Raw genomic sequence first — 19,341 nt, forward strand, 5'->3', positions numbered from 1 at the left:
CCTCCATGTTTGACAGTGGGGATGGTGTTCTTGGGGTCATAGGCAGCATTCCTCCTCCTCCAAACACAGTGAGTTGAGTTGATGGCAAAGAGCTCGATTTTGGTCTCATCTGACCACAACACTTTCACCCAGTTCTCCTCTGAATCATTCAGATGTTCATTGGCAAACTTCAGACGGGCCTGTATATGTGCTTTCTTGAGCAGGGGGACCTTGCGGGCGCTGCGGGATTTCAGTCCTTCACGGCGTAGTATGTTACCAATTGTTTTCTTGGTGACTATGGTCCCAGCTGCCTTGAGATCATTGACAAGATCCTCCCGTGTAGTTCTGGGCTGATTCCTCACCGTTCTCATGATCATTGCAACTCCACGAGGTGAGATCTTGCATGGAGCCCCAGGCTGAGGGAGATTTACAGTTATTTTGTGTTTCTTCCATTTGCGAATAATCGCACCAACTGTTGTCACCTTCTCACCAAGCTGCTTGGCAATGGTCTTGTAGCCCATTCCAGCCTTGTGTAGGTCTACAATCTTGTCCCTGACATCCTTGGAGAGCTATTTGGTCTTGGCCATGGTGGAGAGTTTGGAATCTGATTGATTGATTGCTTCTGTGGACAGGTGTCTTTTATACAGGTAACAAGCTGAGATTAGGAGCACTCCTTTTTAAGAGTGTGCTCCTAATCTCAGCTCGTTACCTGTATAAAAGACACCTGGGAGCCAGAAAGCTTTCTGATTGAGAGGGGGGTCAAATACTTATTTCTCTCATTAAAATGCAAATCAATTTATAACATTCTTGACATGTGTTTTTCTGGATTTTGTTGTTGTTGTTCTGTCTCTCACTGTTCAAATAAACCTACCATTAAAATTATAGACTGATCATGTCTTTGTCAGTGGGCAAATGTACAAAATCAGCAGGGGATCAAATACTTTTTTCCCTCACTGTATCTGTGACCAACAGATGCATACAGTGCCTTGCAAAAGTATTCATCCCCCTTGGCGTTTTTCCTATTTTGTAGCATTAGAACCTGTAATTTAAATGGATTTTTATTTGGATTTCATGTAATGGACATAAACAAAATAGTCCAAATTGGTGAAGTAAAAAAAAAAAAAAAAACTTGTTTCCAAAAATTCTAAAAAATAAATAACGGAAAAGTGGTGCGTGCATATGTATTCACCCCCTTTGCTACGAAGCCCCTAAATAAGATCTGGTACAACCAATTACCTTCAGAAGTCACATGATTACTTAAATCTTTTTACATTTTTAGTCATTTAGCAGACGTTCTTATCCAGAGCGACTTACAGGAGCAATTAGGGTTAAGTGCATTGCTCAAGGGTACATCGACAGATTTTTCACCTAGTCGGCTCGGGAATTAGAACCAGCGACCTTTCGGTTACTGGCACAACGCTCTTAACCACTAAGCTACCTGCCGCCCACATGTGTGCAATCTAAGTGTCACATGATCTCAGTATATCTACACATGTTCTGAAAGGCCCCAGAGTATGCAACACCACTAAGCAAGGGGCACCACCAAGCAAGCGGCACCATGAAGACCAAGGAGCTCTCCAAACAGGTCAGGGACAAAGTTGTGGAGAAGTACAGATCAGGGTTGGGTTATAAAAAAATATACAAAACTTTGAACATCCCACGGAGCACCATTTAAATCCATTATTAAAAAATGGAAAGAATATGGCACCACAACAAACCTGCCAAGAGAGGGCCGCCCACCAAAACTCACGGACCAGGCAAGGAGGGCGTTAATCAGCTTCATTAAATAGTACCCGCAAAACACCAGTCTCAACGTCAGCAGTGAAGAGGCGACTCCGGGATGCAGATCTTCTAGGCAGAATTGCAAAGAAAAAGCCATATCACAGACTGCCCATCTTAATTTTTTCTTTTTATTGGCCAGTCTGAGATATAGCTTTTTCTTTGCAAATCCTGCCTAGAAGGTCGGCATCCCGTAGTCGCCTCTTCACTGTTGACGTTGAGACTGGTGTTTTGCGGGTACTATTTAATGAAGCTGCCAGTTGAGGACTTGTGAGGCGCCTTTTCCTCAAACTAGACACTCTAATGTATTTGTCCTCTTGCTCAGTTGTGCACCGGGGCCTCCCACTCCTCTTTCTATTCTGGTTAGAGACAGTTTGCACTGTTCTGTGAAGGGAGTAGTACACAGTGTTGTACGAGATCTTCCGTTTCTTGGCAATATCTCGCATGGAATAGCCTTCATTTCTCAGAACAAGAATAGACTGATGAGTTTCAGAAGAAAGTTCTTTGTTTCTGGCCATTTTGATCCTGTAATCGAACCCACAATTCCTGATGCTCCAGATACTCAATTATTCTCAAGAAGGCCAGTTTTATTGCTTCTTTAATCAGCACAACAGTTTTCAGCTGTGCTAACATAATTGCAAAAGGGTTTTCTAGTGATCAATTAGCCTTTTTAAAATGATAAACTTAGCAAACACAACGTGCCATTGGACACAGGACTGATGGTTGCTGATAATGGTCCTCTGAACGCCTATGTAGATATTCCATTAAAAATCAGCAGTTTCCAGCTACAATAGCCATTTACAACATTAACAATGTCTACACTGTATTTCTGATTAATTTGATGTTATTTTAATGGACAAAAAAATTGCTTTTCTTTCGAAAACAAGGAATTTTCTAAACTTTTGAACGGTAGTGTAGATGGGCTTTTGTTCCACCTTATCTGTTAGCAATTGCATCAAAAGCAGATTTTGATTACATTTGAGTAGGAGACTCAAAGGGTGTTAAGTTGCTGAAATGTATGGACTTCTAACAAACATCCCAATGCCTACAATTTATTTAGCATTTTAGTTCCACTTGAGAGTTTTTGCAAACATAAACAACTGGAGAAGGGGCAAGGACAAAACCAAAACAAGAGATGGGATAGGCAGCCCAGCAGACAATCTAGCTACCCCTCTAGACAAATTGATTTGCACTGGAATTATTTTGGGGGGAAAAACCCACACCATTTACAGTACCCTGAGATGTCAATGCCGGCATCATAAAAAGTATATCTTGCCTTAAGAAAGACATGGTAGCAGTTCTATTGACAATATAAAGGTTGTCATAAAACATCATAGTAAGGTGCAGAGCGTTCGATTTGCCTGCTGGAGTGGCAGGGAGACCCCAGCTCTGCTAAAACCATTGACAACTGCATGCTGTTTTCAAGGGATTGCCAAATAAATGTAAAAGAATGTTGGTTGTAGTATGAGCACCTCTTGAAGAGCATATCAGAACTTCCGATTATTCCTTGCAAAACATTTGTGCAAATGTAAGTTCTGTCATAGTTATTTCTCTCGATTCTAAGATGTTGGGGGGGTTATAAGCTGACATAAATAATGGTTTTAAGATGGTCATACCATGGATCATTTAGCTATTTGATTTAGAATTTTAGGTCCACTTTAGATAGATATATAAAAAACATAATGTATACCAATTTTTATATATTTATATATAGTACCAGTCAAAAGTTTGGACACACCTACTCATTCAAGGGTTTTTCTTTATTTTTACTATTTTCTACATTGTAGAATAATAGTGAAGACATCAAAACTATGGAATAATGTAGTAACCAAAAAGGTGTTAAACAAATCAAAATATATTTGAGAACCTTCAAATAGCCACCCTTGTGCCTTGATGACAGCTTTGCACACTCTTGGCATTCTATCAACCAGCTTACCTGGAATGCTTTTCCAACAGTCTTGAAGGAGTTCCCACATATGCTGAACTGCTTTTCCTTCACTCTGCGGTCCGACTCATCCCAAACCATCTCAATTGGGTTGAGGTCGGGTGATTGTGGATGCCAGGTCATCTGATGCAGCACTCAATCACTCTTGTTCTTGGTAAAATAGCCCTTACACAGCCTGGAGGTGTGTTGGGTCATTGTCCTGTTGAAAAACAAATGATAGTCCCACTAAGCCCAAACCAGATGGGATGGCGTATCGCTGCAGAATGCTGTATTAGCCATGCTGGTTTAATGTGCCTTTTAATTTTAAATAAATCATAGACAGTGTGACCAGCAAAGCACCCCCACACCAGAACACCTCCTCCATGCTTTACGTTGGGAAATACACATGCGGAGATCATCCGTTCACCCACACCGCGTATCACAAAGCCACAGCGGTTGGAACCAAAAGTCTCCAATTTGGACTCTAGACCAAAGGCCACATTTCCACTGGTCTAATGTCCATTGCTTGTGTTTCTTGGCCCAGGCAAGTCTCTTCTTATTATTGGTGTCCTTTAGTAGTGGTTTCTTTGCAGCAATTAGACCATGAAGGCCTCACACAATCCCCTCTGAACAGTTGATGTTGAGATGTCTGTTACTTGAGCTCTGAAGCATTTATTTGGCTGCATTTTCTGAGGCTGGTAACTAATGAACTTATCCTCTACAGCAGAGGTAACTCTGGGTCTTCCATTCCTGTGGCGGTTTCAAAGTTTTTTAATTTTCCGTATTGACTGACCATCATGTCTTAAAGTAATGATGGAATGTTGTTTCTCTTTGCTTATTTGAGCTGTTCTTGACATATGGACTTCGTCATTTACCAAATAGGGCTATCATCTGTATACCCCCCTTTTCTTTGGGTAGGCACAAAACTATCTCCATACTTCCATTACATTTTTTCGTACCATTTACCTTCAGACGAGTCCTGTGACATTTGTGGGGGTCGTAGAGCAAAATGTGAGAATCTCCCTTTTTCACAGTTTGTAGCCCAAACGGTTTGGACGCTACAAATAGAAGTACCGACTTCAGACGAGTCCCGTGGGGGTCGTAGAGCAAAACATAGGCCAAACCGTTTGGCCGTTTTCGTGAGCAGACCGATTTTGGGGATGTCTCGTGGTCTGACAAACACCGCTGTAGCTCAGCCACCTTCCACCGCAGATGTGGAAGGCCACCATAGGAGGATGCATTGGATTGAGACGCAGCCCATGCACTTTTGAAAAGTGGTTGACATCTGCAAGTAGCCTATGTCTCTGAGTCTAAACTCATCCTGGTGAAGTTCTGTCTGATTAGGCCTACTGTCATTACTGCTATAGCTGACAAGCAACTCAAACAATTTAGAAAGAACTAGCTAGCTAGTTTATCCACTGAAAGTTAGATAACCTCATCCACAGGCTATTGCGCACAGCACATCTAAGCCTCCTACATCAGTGATTCAAAGTTGGCCTTAGTGGGCGTGACCATATAATTCTATGGGACTGACCTTACAGAGTAAAGTATTTGTTGTCATTTAATGTTAGCGAATCCCCCCCCCCATGACAACCCGGGGCACGCCCCACAGTTTGGGAACCACTGTGCTAATGTATGGGGTAGGGGTAGGTGGAAGGTGTTTTGGAAGGTAATTGGTTGGTAGATTAAACAGATTTAAGCCAATGCCAATGCGCCTGGAGTTTCTCCCAGTCTTTCTGTATTGGCTAACGAAGGCCAAGTTTGACACGTTGGTCCACCAGACTCTTCACGCAGTTAGGCGGAAGTGTCTGGGAACGAGATTAGCTGTTAGCTAGCCAAATTGACGTGATCTGTCAATGTCTGTATATAGGTGATTTTCAGAAGTAATCGTGATTAAACAGTCTTAAAATCAATTTTGAAAAGGGTATAATATTAGCTAGCTGAGGTATGTTGTTTGGGGAGGGAAAAAAAGTACATGACTTACCATAAGGTTTAGGTACTTTACAGAGTTTCAAGCTTGCAAACATTATTTCTAGCTGCGATACATGGGCAAATGTGTCCTTCTGCTGCTTGACAGGCAAAGCCCACAATGGATGGAAAATGTACCTAAACCACAGGTGCCTGTCAGGTATAGTACACTTTTTAAAATTCTTATTTTATTTAACTAAAATATCCAATTAAATGGTGGCCAATATTGAGAGATGGAGATGTACTCCACCTGTGTTTTACGCTGTAATGCATTGGAGCAGGCTGCATGCTTTCCACCCCCCCAGCTGGGAATGGAATGTTTGAAATCGACTGAAATATGATATTGATAACGGCCTATAAGCTACTAGGCTAACGCCACTGTTTTCCACTGGCTCTGTGTCAGGGTCTTCTCAAGGTCAAAGTCATAATCACAGTTCTGTGTGGCACAACGAACATACCCAAATAGTGTCCACTCATACTCACTCACATACAGAGGGAAGCACACTCTTCACAAGCCTCTATGTGCACTTGTTGTCCCAGTTCAGCCTCTCTAGGAATGTGCAGCTGCTCTCGCTCTCTCCATGTCTCACTCTTTCTCTCTCCTGGCCCTCTTCTCCCCCTCCCTCAACCTCTTTCCAGCCACTGGATTCTGGCTGCATCAGAACAAAGGCACTAATGCAGATTTTCCGAGTCAAAGGTGGCAGACCCTGATTCAGCAAGCTGTCCTTTTCCTCTACATGTAGCCCTGTGTTCAGAGACCCCCTGATTTTAAAGAGCAGACCAGTTATGAGTCTCCTTTTAGTACTGATCAGCACATTAGAGCAGACAGGATCTCTTTCCTTGAAATATGTGGTCAATAACTAAGATGCAGACCACATGTTGTTTAGGCACAGTGTGGACTGTCAGTGCGATATGGGTAAGAGAATATAGTGCAATTTTAAAATTGATTAAGTTTATATTTTTTGTCACTGGCCTACACATAATACCCCATAATGTCAAAGTGGAATTGTTTTTCGAAACTGTTACAAATTAATTAAAAAGGAAAAGCTGAAATGTCTTTAGTCAATAAGGATTCAATCCCTTTTGTTATGGCAAGCCTAAAGAAGAGTAAAAATGTGCTTAACAAGTCACATAAGTTGCATGGACTCACACTGTGTGCAATAATAGTATTTAACATTATTTTTGAATGACTACCTCATCTCTGTACCCCACACATACAATTATCTGTAAGGTCCCTCAGTCAAGCAGTGAATTCCAAACACAGATTCAACCACCATGGAGATTTTCCAATGCCTCGCAAAGAAGGGGATCTATTGGCAGATAGGTCAACAACAACAAAAAATACAGACATTGAATATCCCTTTGAGCATGGTGAAGTTATTAATTACACTTTGGATGGTATATCAATACACCCAATCACTACAAAGATACAGGCGTCCTTCCTAACTCATGTGCCTTCCTCTCGAAGGAAACCGCTCAGGGATTTCACCATGAGGCCAATGGTAACTTTAAAACATTTGGAGTTTAATGGCTGTGATGGGAGAACTGAGGATGGATCAATAACATTGTAATTACTCCACAATAAATGACAGAGTGAAAAGAAGGAAGCCTGTACGGAATATAAATATTCCAAAGCATACTTTCTGTTTGCAACAAGGCACTAAAGTAATACTGTAAAAAATGTGGCAAAGCAAGTAACTTTTGGTCCTGAATACAAAGTGTTATGTTTGGGGCAAATCCAATACAACACATTACTGAGTACCACTCCATGTTTTCAAGCATAGGGGTGGCTGCATCATGTTATGGGTATGCTTGTAATCGTTAAGGACTGGAAATTCTTTTCCAGGATAAAAAATTAACTGAATGGAGCTAAGCACAGGCAAAATCCTAGAGGCAAACCTGGTTGTCTGCTTTCCACCAGGCACTGAGAGATTAATTCCCCATTCAGCAGGACAATAACCTAAAACACAAGGCCAAATCTACACTGGAGTTGCTTACCAAGAAGACGGTAAATGTTCCTGAGTGGCCTAGTTTTGACTTAAATCTACTTGAAAATCTATGGCAAGACCTACAAATGGTTGTCTAGCAATGATTACTTCTACAAAGTATTGACGGAGGGGTGTGAATACTTATGTAAATTAGATAATTCTGTATTTCATTTTCAATAAATTTGCTGAAATGTCTAAACATTTTTTCACTTTATTATAGGGTAGTGTTTGTGTCGATGGGTGAGGAAAAAACAACAATTGAATCAAGTTCAGGCTGATACACAACAAAATGTGGAATAAGTCAAGGGGTATGAATACTTTCTGAAGGTATGAGAATTGCGAGAATTGCGAAATGATTCATTCGCTCAAACTACCCATGTGTAGGCCTATTCATACCTAGAAAGTCACATATGTAGTCCTCATCTTGCAAATCCCCCTCACGGTATAAATAAATGATAGGCTATACTTGTATAAATAATCTTTATGCAAATACAGTTGAGACCTAAAGGTTAGCATGTGTCTCCGTACACAATCGTGTGTGTGTAAATATGAACATACAGTATTATGCATGTTTCCTTATGGCTCCCTCATGTCTTTTGCAGGCGTCTGTGTGAACACCAGTACGGTAACTCCCCGCGGGTGCGTATCAACGGCCATGTGGCGGCCCGCTTCCCCTTCATCCCTCTGCCCCTAGACTACATCCTGCCAGAGCTGCTGAAGAACGCCATGAGGTACCAAAACACTTTCTCCTTCTAACCAACAAACTGACACCATCTCAGTCACATGAAATACACCTTGTGAGTTGTTCTTGTTCATCACCAAACAGAAATCTCACACAGAAATGTGTAATCAAACCAACATTGCATTTCAGACATGGTGTAGCCAACATTGTGACACGTCACAGTCGATGTAAAACAGGGCCTGCGACACGTCTGCTGTCCGTCACCTGTCAGTCCCCAAGCCTTCGTAACGGGGACTTTTAGAATGATCTATGACCTTATGTCATGACAATGGTCTGTAATAACTGAGCCAGCAGATGTAGGCCAGTAGTGTTTTTCTTGCATGGGAACATTGTATAGCCTAACAGGCCTAAGATGGAATCTTAGGGGGAGGGGCTCTGCTGGTTGTCATTAGTTGGTGTTATGTAAGAGTTCTGGTAGCTCCTCTGACTGGTTGTGTGTTCATAATTTTTTTTAGTGTGTGACTCCCATAGTGCTGCAACATGTACAATATATAGGTGATCTATCCCCCGTTTCCCTGCTTTTCTGCCTGTCTTCCGCTTTTATCTTGAAGTTCTTGGCTCAGCTGAAAGTAGGTCAAATGTATGTTGTTAAGGGATACTTCAGGATTTTGGCAATGAGGCCCTTTTATCTACTTCACCAGAGTCGGATGAACTTGTGGATACCATTTTTTATGTCTCTGTGTCCGGTATGAAGGAAGTTCGAGGTAGTTTCGGGAGCCAATGCTAACTATCAGATACCAATAGACTTCCAGTCAATGCACTAACGCTAATTAGCAATTGCGCTAACGAAGAGACATAAAAATGGTATCCATGATTTCATTTGGCTCTGGGGGGTAAAATATCCCTTGTATCCCTTTCGTGCTATTTGACTTTTCCTGGTAGTCAGCGGTGACAGCATCTGTGGGTCCAGCTAATATATGATCTGTGAATGGAAACATGAGGATCTATTCAATGTATAGGCCTAGTGGCACATTACAAGTCAGAGTTGGAACTCTTGCCCAGCCGGGTAGCCTACATTTTGTTACGTGTGCTTTCCTGAAGCACAAATCATTGTCTATTGTCTTCAATGGCAGGTATTCATCTTTCTTGTCTTAAATCATTATGATAAAACGGTATCTTGAAGCTTTTTGTACTCAAGACATGAACGAAAGTTGGGCATTTCATTTTATCAGGAAATGTTGATTGGCCACAACTTCAACCACATAGCTAGCAAACAAATATTGTCACAATGGCCCTTTTTTGGGGGGGGGTCACGCCTCCTCGAATCCCTCCCACTGGTAACTCAAGCCCCCTAGAACCCCCTGCCCATCCACCCCACTGTCCTTTCTCACCATGGCAGTGACCTGACTGTGCAGGCCCCAGACCCCATCTTTCTTCTGGAACATTGTGTCCTTGGCAGGAGGTCTTGGCCCAAACCCAACTGCGTTCCTTCTGGACTAATAGGGGTGAATCTGAACTTTGAATGCGAAAGGGACACTGTTGGTGGTGTTGCACAGCCAGAGAGAGCGCCCTTGAGAATTTAAAATGGAGTTTGTGGTTGTTCCCTGGTAGTTTTAAATAGCTTATTTCCCTCATCCCTTTTCCCTTATGACTTATTGTCTGACAGGACATCAGACTCCACGATAGCCATTTTACGACTATACATAACTAAATCCCTAGTATGACCTCTCCTCTAGTGAAGTATTAAGCAGTGTGCTACTGCTCTTGTAGCCTGGTTGCCTGTTTAGCTAACATTCCACTCCTTGTCATATACCACAGGCTACTGCTCTTGGTGGTCAAATGTTGCCCTGGCACTCTAACTTGTGAGAGGGTTGCTAGGTTGTGTGTGTGTGTGTGTGTGTGTGTGTGTGTGTGTTAGCAGACAGATGTGTGTTCAAATAAGATTCTAATCAGCCATTAAATCCAATGAGGAACATTTTCTATTCTTGGAGCCCTTTGCAGACAGACCATTCACTCTGACTCATGTTCCTCGTTCCCAGAAAGCTGTGTTTCAGTGTGCATGATCATTACACAAGTGTCATCTACCAGTGAATCCCTCAACAATCCTGCTAACAGATTCTGTGTCAGGTCACTTTAAAGTCCACAGAGGCTAATATCCTCACTCTGCCTGCCCTTGACCTCCCCTCTACTTGTGTCCCCACAGGGCCACCATGGAAAGCCACCTCGACACGCCTTACAATGTACCTGATGTCGGAGTCACCATCGCCAACAACGACGTGGACTTTATCATCAGGTGAGTGGGTTACCTTCGGCACACTACGTGGGGATCTTTTACCTCTATCTACTCAAGACTCTGGGCTTAGCTGTTTGAATGGGAAACCTGACACCTCATCAGGGGGAGTGTTTCTAAGCTGCACTCTTATAAGGGCCCAGTGTGGTCGCCATGGGAACAGGGGTTCCGGTCCACGGTGAAAGCACCATCAGGAGACTTCTGCTACTCTAGTGCCGTGTTTAAGAACCGTAAATGGATGTTAACACTGATTCTAGTATCCTGATGGCTAATGTCCAATCGCTGGAAAATAAACGTTGAACTCTGATCAAAGCTTTAATCGCAGAGGGACATCAGGGAATGATGTGTCTTTGTTTTTACTGAGACGTGGCTTACAGACAATACACTCGACTCAGCGATTCAACCAGACGACATCTCCATACTCCAAATGGCTTGAACGGCGGCTTCTGGTAAGTGGGGGGGTGGGGCTTTATGTTTCCTCAAACAATTCCTGGTGTACCGAAGATGGAAACATCGAGCTCCTGTTCCCCCCAGATCTGGAGTTTGTTGCTAAAAAACCCTGGATGAACAGAGATATCTGTACAATGTTGAGAGCCCGTACTGCAGCATTTAATGTCAGCAGAATGAACCCAGATGACTCGCGACACATAAAAGGCAAGCAGGTACGGGCTCCGCAAAGCCATTGGGGACGCAAAAAGACAATAGACTCAAACTTGAATTGATGTTCGATAACTCCAACTCGTGTTGCATGTGGCAAGGACTACAGACTATCACAGGCTACAAAGGAAAATCCAGCTGTGTGGTGCCCACCGACGCCTCCCTCCCAGACGAGCTTAACACCTTCTATGCTCTCTTCCGAGCCATCCAGGAAGACCAGATGCTTTCACTCTCTGAGGCTGACTTGAGGGAAAACTCTTGAGTGAATACTCACAAAGCCGCTGGTCCAGATGGCATCCCCTCAATGTGGGCTGACCAGCTTGCAGGCGTCATCTCGGACATCTGCAACCTGTCCCAGGCTGTAGTCTCACCTGTTTTAAGTGGACCACCATCATTGCCCAAGAAAAACAAGGTGACGTGCCCAAATGACTATCGCCCCGTCACGCTCACCTCTGTCATCATGAAGCACTTCGAGGCTGGTCATGACCCACATCAATTTGCCTACCGCTCCAACAGGTCCACGGAAGATGCCATTTCCATCGCTATTCCCAAGGCCGTAACACATCTGGACAAGAGGAACACCTATGTGAGAATTCTGTTCATTGACTACAGTTCAGCATTCAACACTATTTTTCCCTCCAAGCTTGACACCAAACTCCAGTCCTGGGTCTGGACACCACCCTCTGTAACTGGATCCTGGACTTCCTGACAGGCAGACCACAGGCTGTGAGGATTGGCAACAACACCTCCACACTTGTTCTTAACATGTGGGGCCCTCCAGGGGTGTGTCCTCAGTCCTCTGCTCTACTCCCTGTTCACCCACAACTGTGTGGCTTTGCACGACACCAACTCTATCATCAAGTTTGCTGACGACACCACGGTTGTAGATCTAATAACCAACAAAGACAAGTCAGCCTATAGGGAGGAGGTAAGTGAACTGGCATTGTGGTGTCAAGACAACAACCTCTCCCTCAACGTCAGCAAAACAAAGGAGTTGATTGTTGACTTCAGGAAGCAGAGGAGGAAACATGGCCCGATCCACATCAATGGGACTGCAGGAGAGAGAGAGAGAGAGAGTCACAAGTTAAGTTCCTCGGCGTCCACATCACCGAAGACTTGTCATGGACCAACAACACCACCACTCTTGTCAAGAGGGCGCATGCCTCCCTGGATCCTCTCCAAATACTACCTCTGCAGCACCGAGAGCGTCCTGACCGGATGCATCATGGCCTGCTACGGGAATTGCTCCGTCCACGACCGCAAGGCCCTCCAGCGGGTGGTGAAGACAGCCCATTACATCACTTGGACCGTGCTCCCACCCATTAAGGACTTTACTCAAAACGGTGCCTGAGGGAGGCACGCAGCATCAAGGACCCCACACACCCCAGCCACAAGCTGTTCTCTCCCTTACAGTCAGGCAGACGGTATCGTCGCGTTAGTTCTGATACCAACAGGCTCAGAGACAGTTTATATCTACAAGCCATCAGACTGCTGATCACTTGAACTGGACTGACCACCTGCTCTGATTCTCCGCACCTTAGCACACATGCACTCACTCATGCACACACACACACACGTGTGTGTATATGTATGTGTATATATTTATGTGTATACACATACAGTTGAAGTCAGAAATTTACATACACTTAGGTTGGAGTCATTTAAACTAGTTTTTCAACCACTCCACACATTTATTGTTAACAAACTATAGTTTTGGGAAGTTGGTTAGGACATCTACTTTGTGCATGACGACACAAGTAATTTTTCCAACAATTGTTTACAGACCGATTATTTCACTTATAATTCACTGTATCACAATTCCAGTGGGTCAGAAGTTTACAGACACTATGTTGACTGTGCCTTTAAACAGCTTGGAAAATTCCAGAAAATGATGGCTTTAGAAGCTTCTGATAGGCTAATTGACATAATTTGAGTCAATTGGAGGTGTACCTGTGGATGTATTTCAAAGCCTACCTTCAAACTCAGTGCCTCTTTGCTTGACATCATGGGAAAATGAAAAGAAATCTGCCAAGACCTCAGAAAAAAAATTGTAGATCTCCACAAGTCTGGTTCATCCTTGGGAGCAATTTCCAAATGCCTGAAGGTACCACGTTAATCTGTACAACAATAGTATGCGAGTATCAACACCATGGGACCACGCAGCCGTCATACCGCTCAGGAAGGAGAGACGTTCTGTCTCCTAGAGATGAACGTACTTTGGTGCGAAAAGTTCAAATCAATCCCAGAACAACAGCAAAGGACCTTGTACACGTTTCCTCCAGCATCTTCACAAGAGTATCTATATCCACAGTAAAACGAGTCCTATATCGACATAACCTGAAAGGCCGCTCAGCAAGGAAGATACCACTGCTCCAAATCCGCCATAAAAAAGCCAGACTACCATTTGCAACTGCACATTGGGACAAAGATCGTACTTTTTGGAGAAATGTCCTGTGGTCTGATGAAACAAAAATAGAACTGTTTGGCCATAATGACCATCGTTATGTTTGGAGGAAAAAGGGGGTGGCTTGCAAGCCGAAGAACACCATCCCAACCATGAAGCACGGGGGTGGCAGCATCATGCTGTGGAGGTGATTTGCTGCAGGAGGGACTTGTCACCCCCTTTGGCGTTTTTCCTATTTTGTTGCATTACAACCTGTAATTTAAATTGATTTTTATTTGGATTTCATGTAATGGACATTCACAAAATAGTCCAAATTGGTGAAGTGAAATGAAAAACATAACTTGTTTAAAAAAATTCAAAAAAATTAACTACGGAAAAGTGGTGCGTGCATATGTATTCACCCCCTTTGCTATGAAGCCCCTAAATAAGATCTGGTGCAACCAATTACCTTCAGAAGTCACATAATTAGTTACCTGTGTGCAATCTAATTGTCACATGATCTGTCATATGATCTCAGTGTATATACACCTGTTCTGAAAGGCCCCAGAGTCTGCAACACCACTAAGCAAGGGGCAACACCAAGCAAGCGGCACCATGAAGACCAAGGAGCTCTCCAAACAGGTCAGGGACAAAGTTGTTGAGAAGTACAGATCAGGGTTGGGTTATAAAAAAATATCAAACTTAATGTCTGGCGCAAACCCAACACCTCCCATCACCCAGAGAACACCATGTTTTTCATTGGCAGGGACTGGGAAACTGGTCAGAATTGAAGGAATGATGGATGGCGCTAAATACAAGGAAATTGAGGGAAACCTGTTTCAGTCCTCCAGAGATTTGAGACTGGGACGGAGGTTCACCTTCCAGCAGGACAATTACCCTAAGCATACTGCTAAAGCAACACTCGAGTTGTTTAAGGGGAAACATTTAAATGTCTTGGAATGGCCTAGTCAAAGCCCAGACCTCAATCAAATTGAGAATCTGTGGTATGATTTTAAAGATTGCTGTACACCAGCGGAACCCATTCAATTTGAAGGAGCTGGAGCAGTTTTGCCTTGAAGGATGGGAAAAGATCCCAGTGGCTAGATGTGCCAAGCTTATAGAGACATACCCCAAGAGACTTGCAGCTGTAATTGCTTATGCACGCTCAAGTTTTCAGTTTTTTTGTCTTATTTCTTGTTTGTTTCACAATAAAAAATATTTTGCATCTTCAAAGTGGTAGGCATGTTGTGAAAATCAAATGATACAAACCCCCAACAAAATAGAAAAAATGCCAAGGGGGGTGAATACTTTAGCAAGCCACTGTAGATGACATCATGAGGAAGGAAAATTGTGTGGATATCTTGAAGCAACATCTCAAGACATCAGTCAGGAAGTTAAAGCTTGGTCACAAGTTGGTCTTCCAAATGGACAATGACCCCAAGCATACTTCCAAAGTTGTGGCAAAATGGCTTAAGGACAACAAGGTAAAGGTATTGGAGTGGCCATCACAAAGCCCTGACCTCAATCCTATAGAAAATGTGTGGGCAGAACTGAAAAGGCATGTGCGAGCAAGGAGGCCTACAAACCTGACTCAGTTACACCAGCTCTGTCAGGAGGAATGGGCCAAAAATTCACCCAACTTATTGTGGGAAGCTTGTGGTAGGCTACCCAAACGTTTGACCCAAGTTAAACAATTTAAAGTCAATGCTACCAAATACTAATTGAGTGTATGTAAACTTCTGACCCACTGGGAATGTGATGAAAGAAATAAAAGCTGAAATAAATCATTTCACATTCTTAAAATACACTGGTGATCCGAACTGACCTAAGACTGGGAATCTTTACTAGATTAAATGTCAGGAATTGTGAAAAACTGAGTTTAAGATGTATGTAAACTTCCAACTTCAACTGTGTGTGTGTGTGTGTGTGTGTGTGTGTGTGTCTATATATATATATATATATATATATATATATATACACATACACACAGTATCTCACAAAAGTGAGTACACCCCTCACATTTTTGTAAATATTTGAGTATATCTTTTCATGTGACAACACTGAAGAAATTACACTTTGCTACAATGTAAAGTAGTGAGTGTACAGCTTGTATAACAGTGTACATTTGCTGTCCCCTCAAAATAACTCAACACACAGCCATTACTGTCTAAACCGCTGGCAACAAAAGTGAGTACACCCCTAAGTGAAAATGTCAAATTAGCCATTTTCCCTCCCCGGTGTCATGTGACTCGTTAGTGTTACAAGGTCTCAGGTGTGAATGGGGAGCAGGTGTGTTAAATTTGGTGTCATCGCTCTCACACTCCCTCATACTGGTCACTGGAAGTTCAACATGGCACCTCATGGCAAAGAACTCTCTGAGGATCTGAAAAAAATAATTGTTGCTCTACATAAAGATGGCCTGGGATATAAGAACATTGCCAAGACCCCGAAACTGAGCTGCAGCACGGTGGCCAAGACCATACAGTGGTTTAACAGGACAGGTTCCACTCTGAACAGGCCTCGTCTAAAGATGATGCACAAGAAAGGCCGCAAACAGTTTGCTGAAGACAAGCAGACTAAGGACATGGATTACTGGAACCATGTCCTGTGGTCTGATGAGACCAAGAAACTTATTTGGTTCAGATGGTGTCAAGCGTACAAGTACAAAGACAAGTGTGTCTTGCCTACAGTCAAGCATGGTGGTGGGAGTGTCATGGTCTGGGGCTGCATGAGTGCTGCCGGCACTGGGGAACTACAGTTCATTGAGGGAACCATGAATGCCAACGTGTACTGTGACATACTGAAGCAGAGCATGATCTCCTCCCTTCGGAGACTGGGCCGCAGGGCAGTATTCCAACATGATAACGACCCCAAACACACCTCCAAGACGACCACTGCCTTGCTAAAAAAGGTGAGGGTAAAGGTGATGGACTGGCCAAGCATGTCTCCAGACCTAAACATTTACAATTACATCATTTAGCAGACGCTCTTATCCAGAGCGACTTAAAAATTGGTGCATTCAACTTATGATAGCCAGTGGGACAACCACTTTTTATATATATATTTTAAAAAATGATGTGGGGGGGTAGAAGGATTACTTTATACTATTCCAGGTATTCCTTAAAGAGGTAGGGTTTCAAGTGTCTCCGGAAGGTGGTCAGTGACTCCGATGTCCTAGCGTCGTTGGGGAGCTTGTTCCACCATTGGGGTGCCAGAGCAGCAAATAGCTTTGACTGGGCTGAGCGGGAACTGTGCTTCCGTAGAGGTAGGGGAGCTAGCAGGCTAGAGGTGGATGAACGTAGTGCCCTCGTTTGGGTGTAGGGTCTGATCAGAGCCTGAAGGTAAGGAGGTGCCGTTCCGCTCACAGCTCCGTAGGCAAGCACCATGGTCTTGTAGTAGATGCGAGCCTCAACTGGAAGCCAGTGGAGTGTGCGGAGGAGCAGGGTGACATGAGAGAACTTGGGAAGGTCTAACACCAGACGGGCTGCTGCGTTCTGGATAAGTTGTAGGGGTTTAATGGCACAGGCAGGAAGCCCAGCCAACAGCGAGTTGCAGTTATCCAGACGGGAGATGACAAGTGCCTGGATTAGGAACTGTGCCGCTTTCTGTGTAAGGTAGGGTCGTACTCTGCAAATGTTGTAGAGCGTGAACCTGCAGGATCGGGTCACCGCTTTGATGTTAGCGGAGAACGACAGGGTGTTGTCCAGGGTCACGCCAAGGTTCTTTGCACTCTGGGAGGAGGACACAATGGAGTTGTCAACCGTGATGGCGAGATCATGGAGCGGGCAGTCCTTCCCCGGGAGGAAGAGCAGCTCCGTCTTGCCAAGGTTCAGCTTGAGGTGGTGATCCGACATCCACACTGATATGTCTGCCAGACATGCAGAGATGCGATTCGCCACCTGGTTTTCAGAAGGGGGAAAGGAGAAAATTAATTGTGTGTCGTCTGCGTAGCAATGATAGGAGAGACCATGTGAGGATATGACAGAGCCAAGTGACTTGGTGTATAGAGAGAATAGGAGAGGGCCTAGAACTGAGCCCTGGGGGACACCAGTGGTGAGAGCACGTGGTGCGGAGACAGATGCTCGCCACGACACCTAGTAGGAGCAACCTGTCCGGTAGGATGCAATCCAAGAGTGAGCAGCGCCGGAGATGCCCAACTCGGAGAGGGTGGAGAGGAGGATCTGATGGTTCACAGTATCAAAGGCAGCGGATAGGTCTAGAAGGATAAGAGCAGAGGAGAGAGAGTTCGCTTTAGCTGTGCGAGAGCTTCCGTGACACAGAGAAGATCAGTCTCAGTTGAATGACCAGTCTTGAAACCTGACTGGTTTGGATCAAGAAGGTAATTCTGAGAGAGATAGCAGGAGAGTTGGCTAGAGACGGCACTCTCAAGAGTTTTGGAGAGAAAAGAAAGAAGGGATACTGGTCTGTAGTTGACATCGGAGGGATCGAGTGTAGGTTTTTTGAGGAGGGGTGCAACTCTCGCTCTCTTGAAGACGGAAGGGACATGGCCAGCGGTCAAGGATGAGTTGATGAGCGAGGTGAGGTAGGGGAGAAGGTCTCCGGAAATGATCTGGAGAAGAGAGGAGGGGATAGGGTCAAGCGGGCAGGTTGTTGGGCGTCCGGCCGTCATAAGTCACAAGATTTCATCTGGAGAGAGAGGGGAGAAAGAAGTCAAAGCATAGGGTAGGGCAGTGTGAGCAGGACCAGCGGTGTCATTTGACTTAATAAATGAGGATCGGATGTCGTCAACCTTCTTTTCAAAATGGTTGGCGAAGTCATCCACAGAGGGAGGAGGAGGATTCAGCAGGGAGGCGTAGGTGGCAAAGAGCTTCCTATGGTTAGAGGCAGAGGCTTGAAATGTAGTGGTAGAAAGTGGCTTTAGCAGCGGAAACAGAGGAAGAGAATGTAGAGAGGAGGGAGTGAAAAGATGACAGTTCCGCAGGGAGTGTAGTTTTCCTCCATTTCCGCTCGGCTGCCCGGAGCCCTCTTCTGTGAGCTCGCAATGAGTCGTCAAGCCACGGAGCAGGAGGGGAGGACCGAGCCGGCCGGGAGGGTAGTGTACATAGAGAGTCAAAAGATGCAGAAAGGGAGGAGAGGAGGGTTGAGGAGGCAGAATCAGGAGATCGGAGGGAGAAGGATTTAGCAGAGGGAAGAGATGATGGGATGGAAGAGGAGAGAGTAGCGGGAGAGAGAGAGCGAAGGTTGCGACGGCACTTTACCATCTGAGTAGGGGCAGAGTGAGTAGTGTTGGAGGAGAGCGAGAGAGAAAAGGATACAAAGTAGTGGTCGGAGACTTGGAGGGGAGTTGCAGTGAGATTAGTAGAAGAACAGCATCTAGTAAAGATGAGGTCAAGCGTATTGCCTGCCTTGTGAGTAGGGGGGGACGGTGAGAGGGTTAGGTCAAAAGAGGAAAGGAGTGGAAAGAAGGAGGCAAAGAGAAATGAGTCAAAGGCAGACATAGGGAGGTTAAAGTCACCCAGAACTGTGAGGGGTGAGCCATCCTCAGGAAAGGAACTTATCAAGGCGTCAAGCTCATTGATTAACTCTCCAAGGGAACCTGGAGGGCGATAAATGACAAGGATGTTAAGCTTGAATGGGCTAGTGACTATGACAGCATGGAATTCAAATGAGGAGATAGACAGATGGGTCAGGGGAAAAAGAGAGAATGTCCACTTGGTAGAGATGAGGATT

General features: G+C 44.4%; 1 protein-coding gene across 1 annotated transcript in view; it reads left to right on the forward strand.

The window, feature by feature from the left end:
• The window catches only part of bckdk (branched chain ketoacid dehydrogenase kinase), a 37,205-nt gene that overhangs the window by 13,301 nt on the left and 4,563 nt on the right, over window positions 1–19,341 (forward strand). The window contains exons 8-9 of the mRNA XM_041893925.2: window positions 8,241–8,369; window positions 10,524–10,613. Of these exons, the coding sequence (XP_041749859.1) occupies window positions 8,241–8,369; window positions 10,524–10,613 (219 nt within the window). The remainder of the gene's footprint in view (window positions 1–8,240; window positions 8,370–10,523; window positions 10,614–19,341) is intronic.

The sequence above is a fragment of the Coregonus clupeaformis genome, chromosome 13 (genome assembly GCF_020615455.1).
Source record: "Coregonus clupeaformis isolate EN_2021a chromosome 13, ASM2061545v1, whole genome shotgun sequence".
Taxonomy (NCBI): Eukaryota; Metazoa; Chordata; class Actinopteri; order Salmoniformes; family Salmonidae; genus Coregonus; species Coregonus clupeaformis.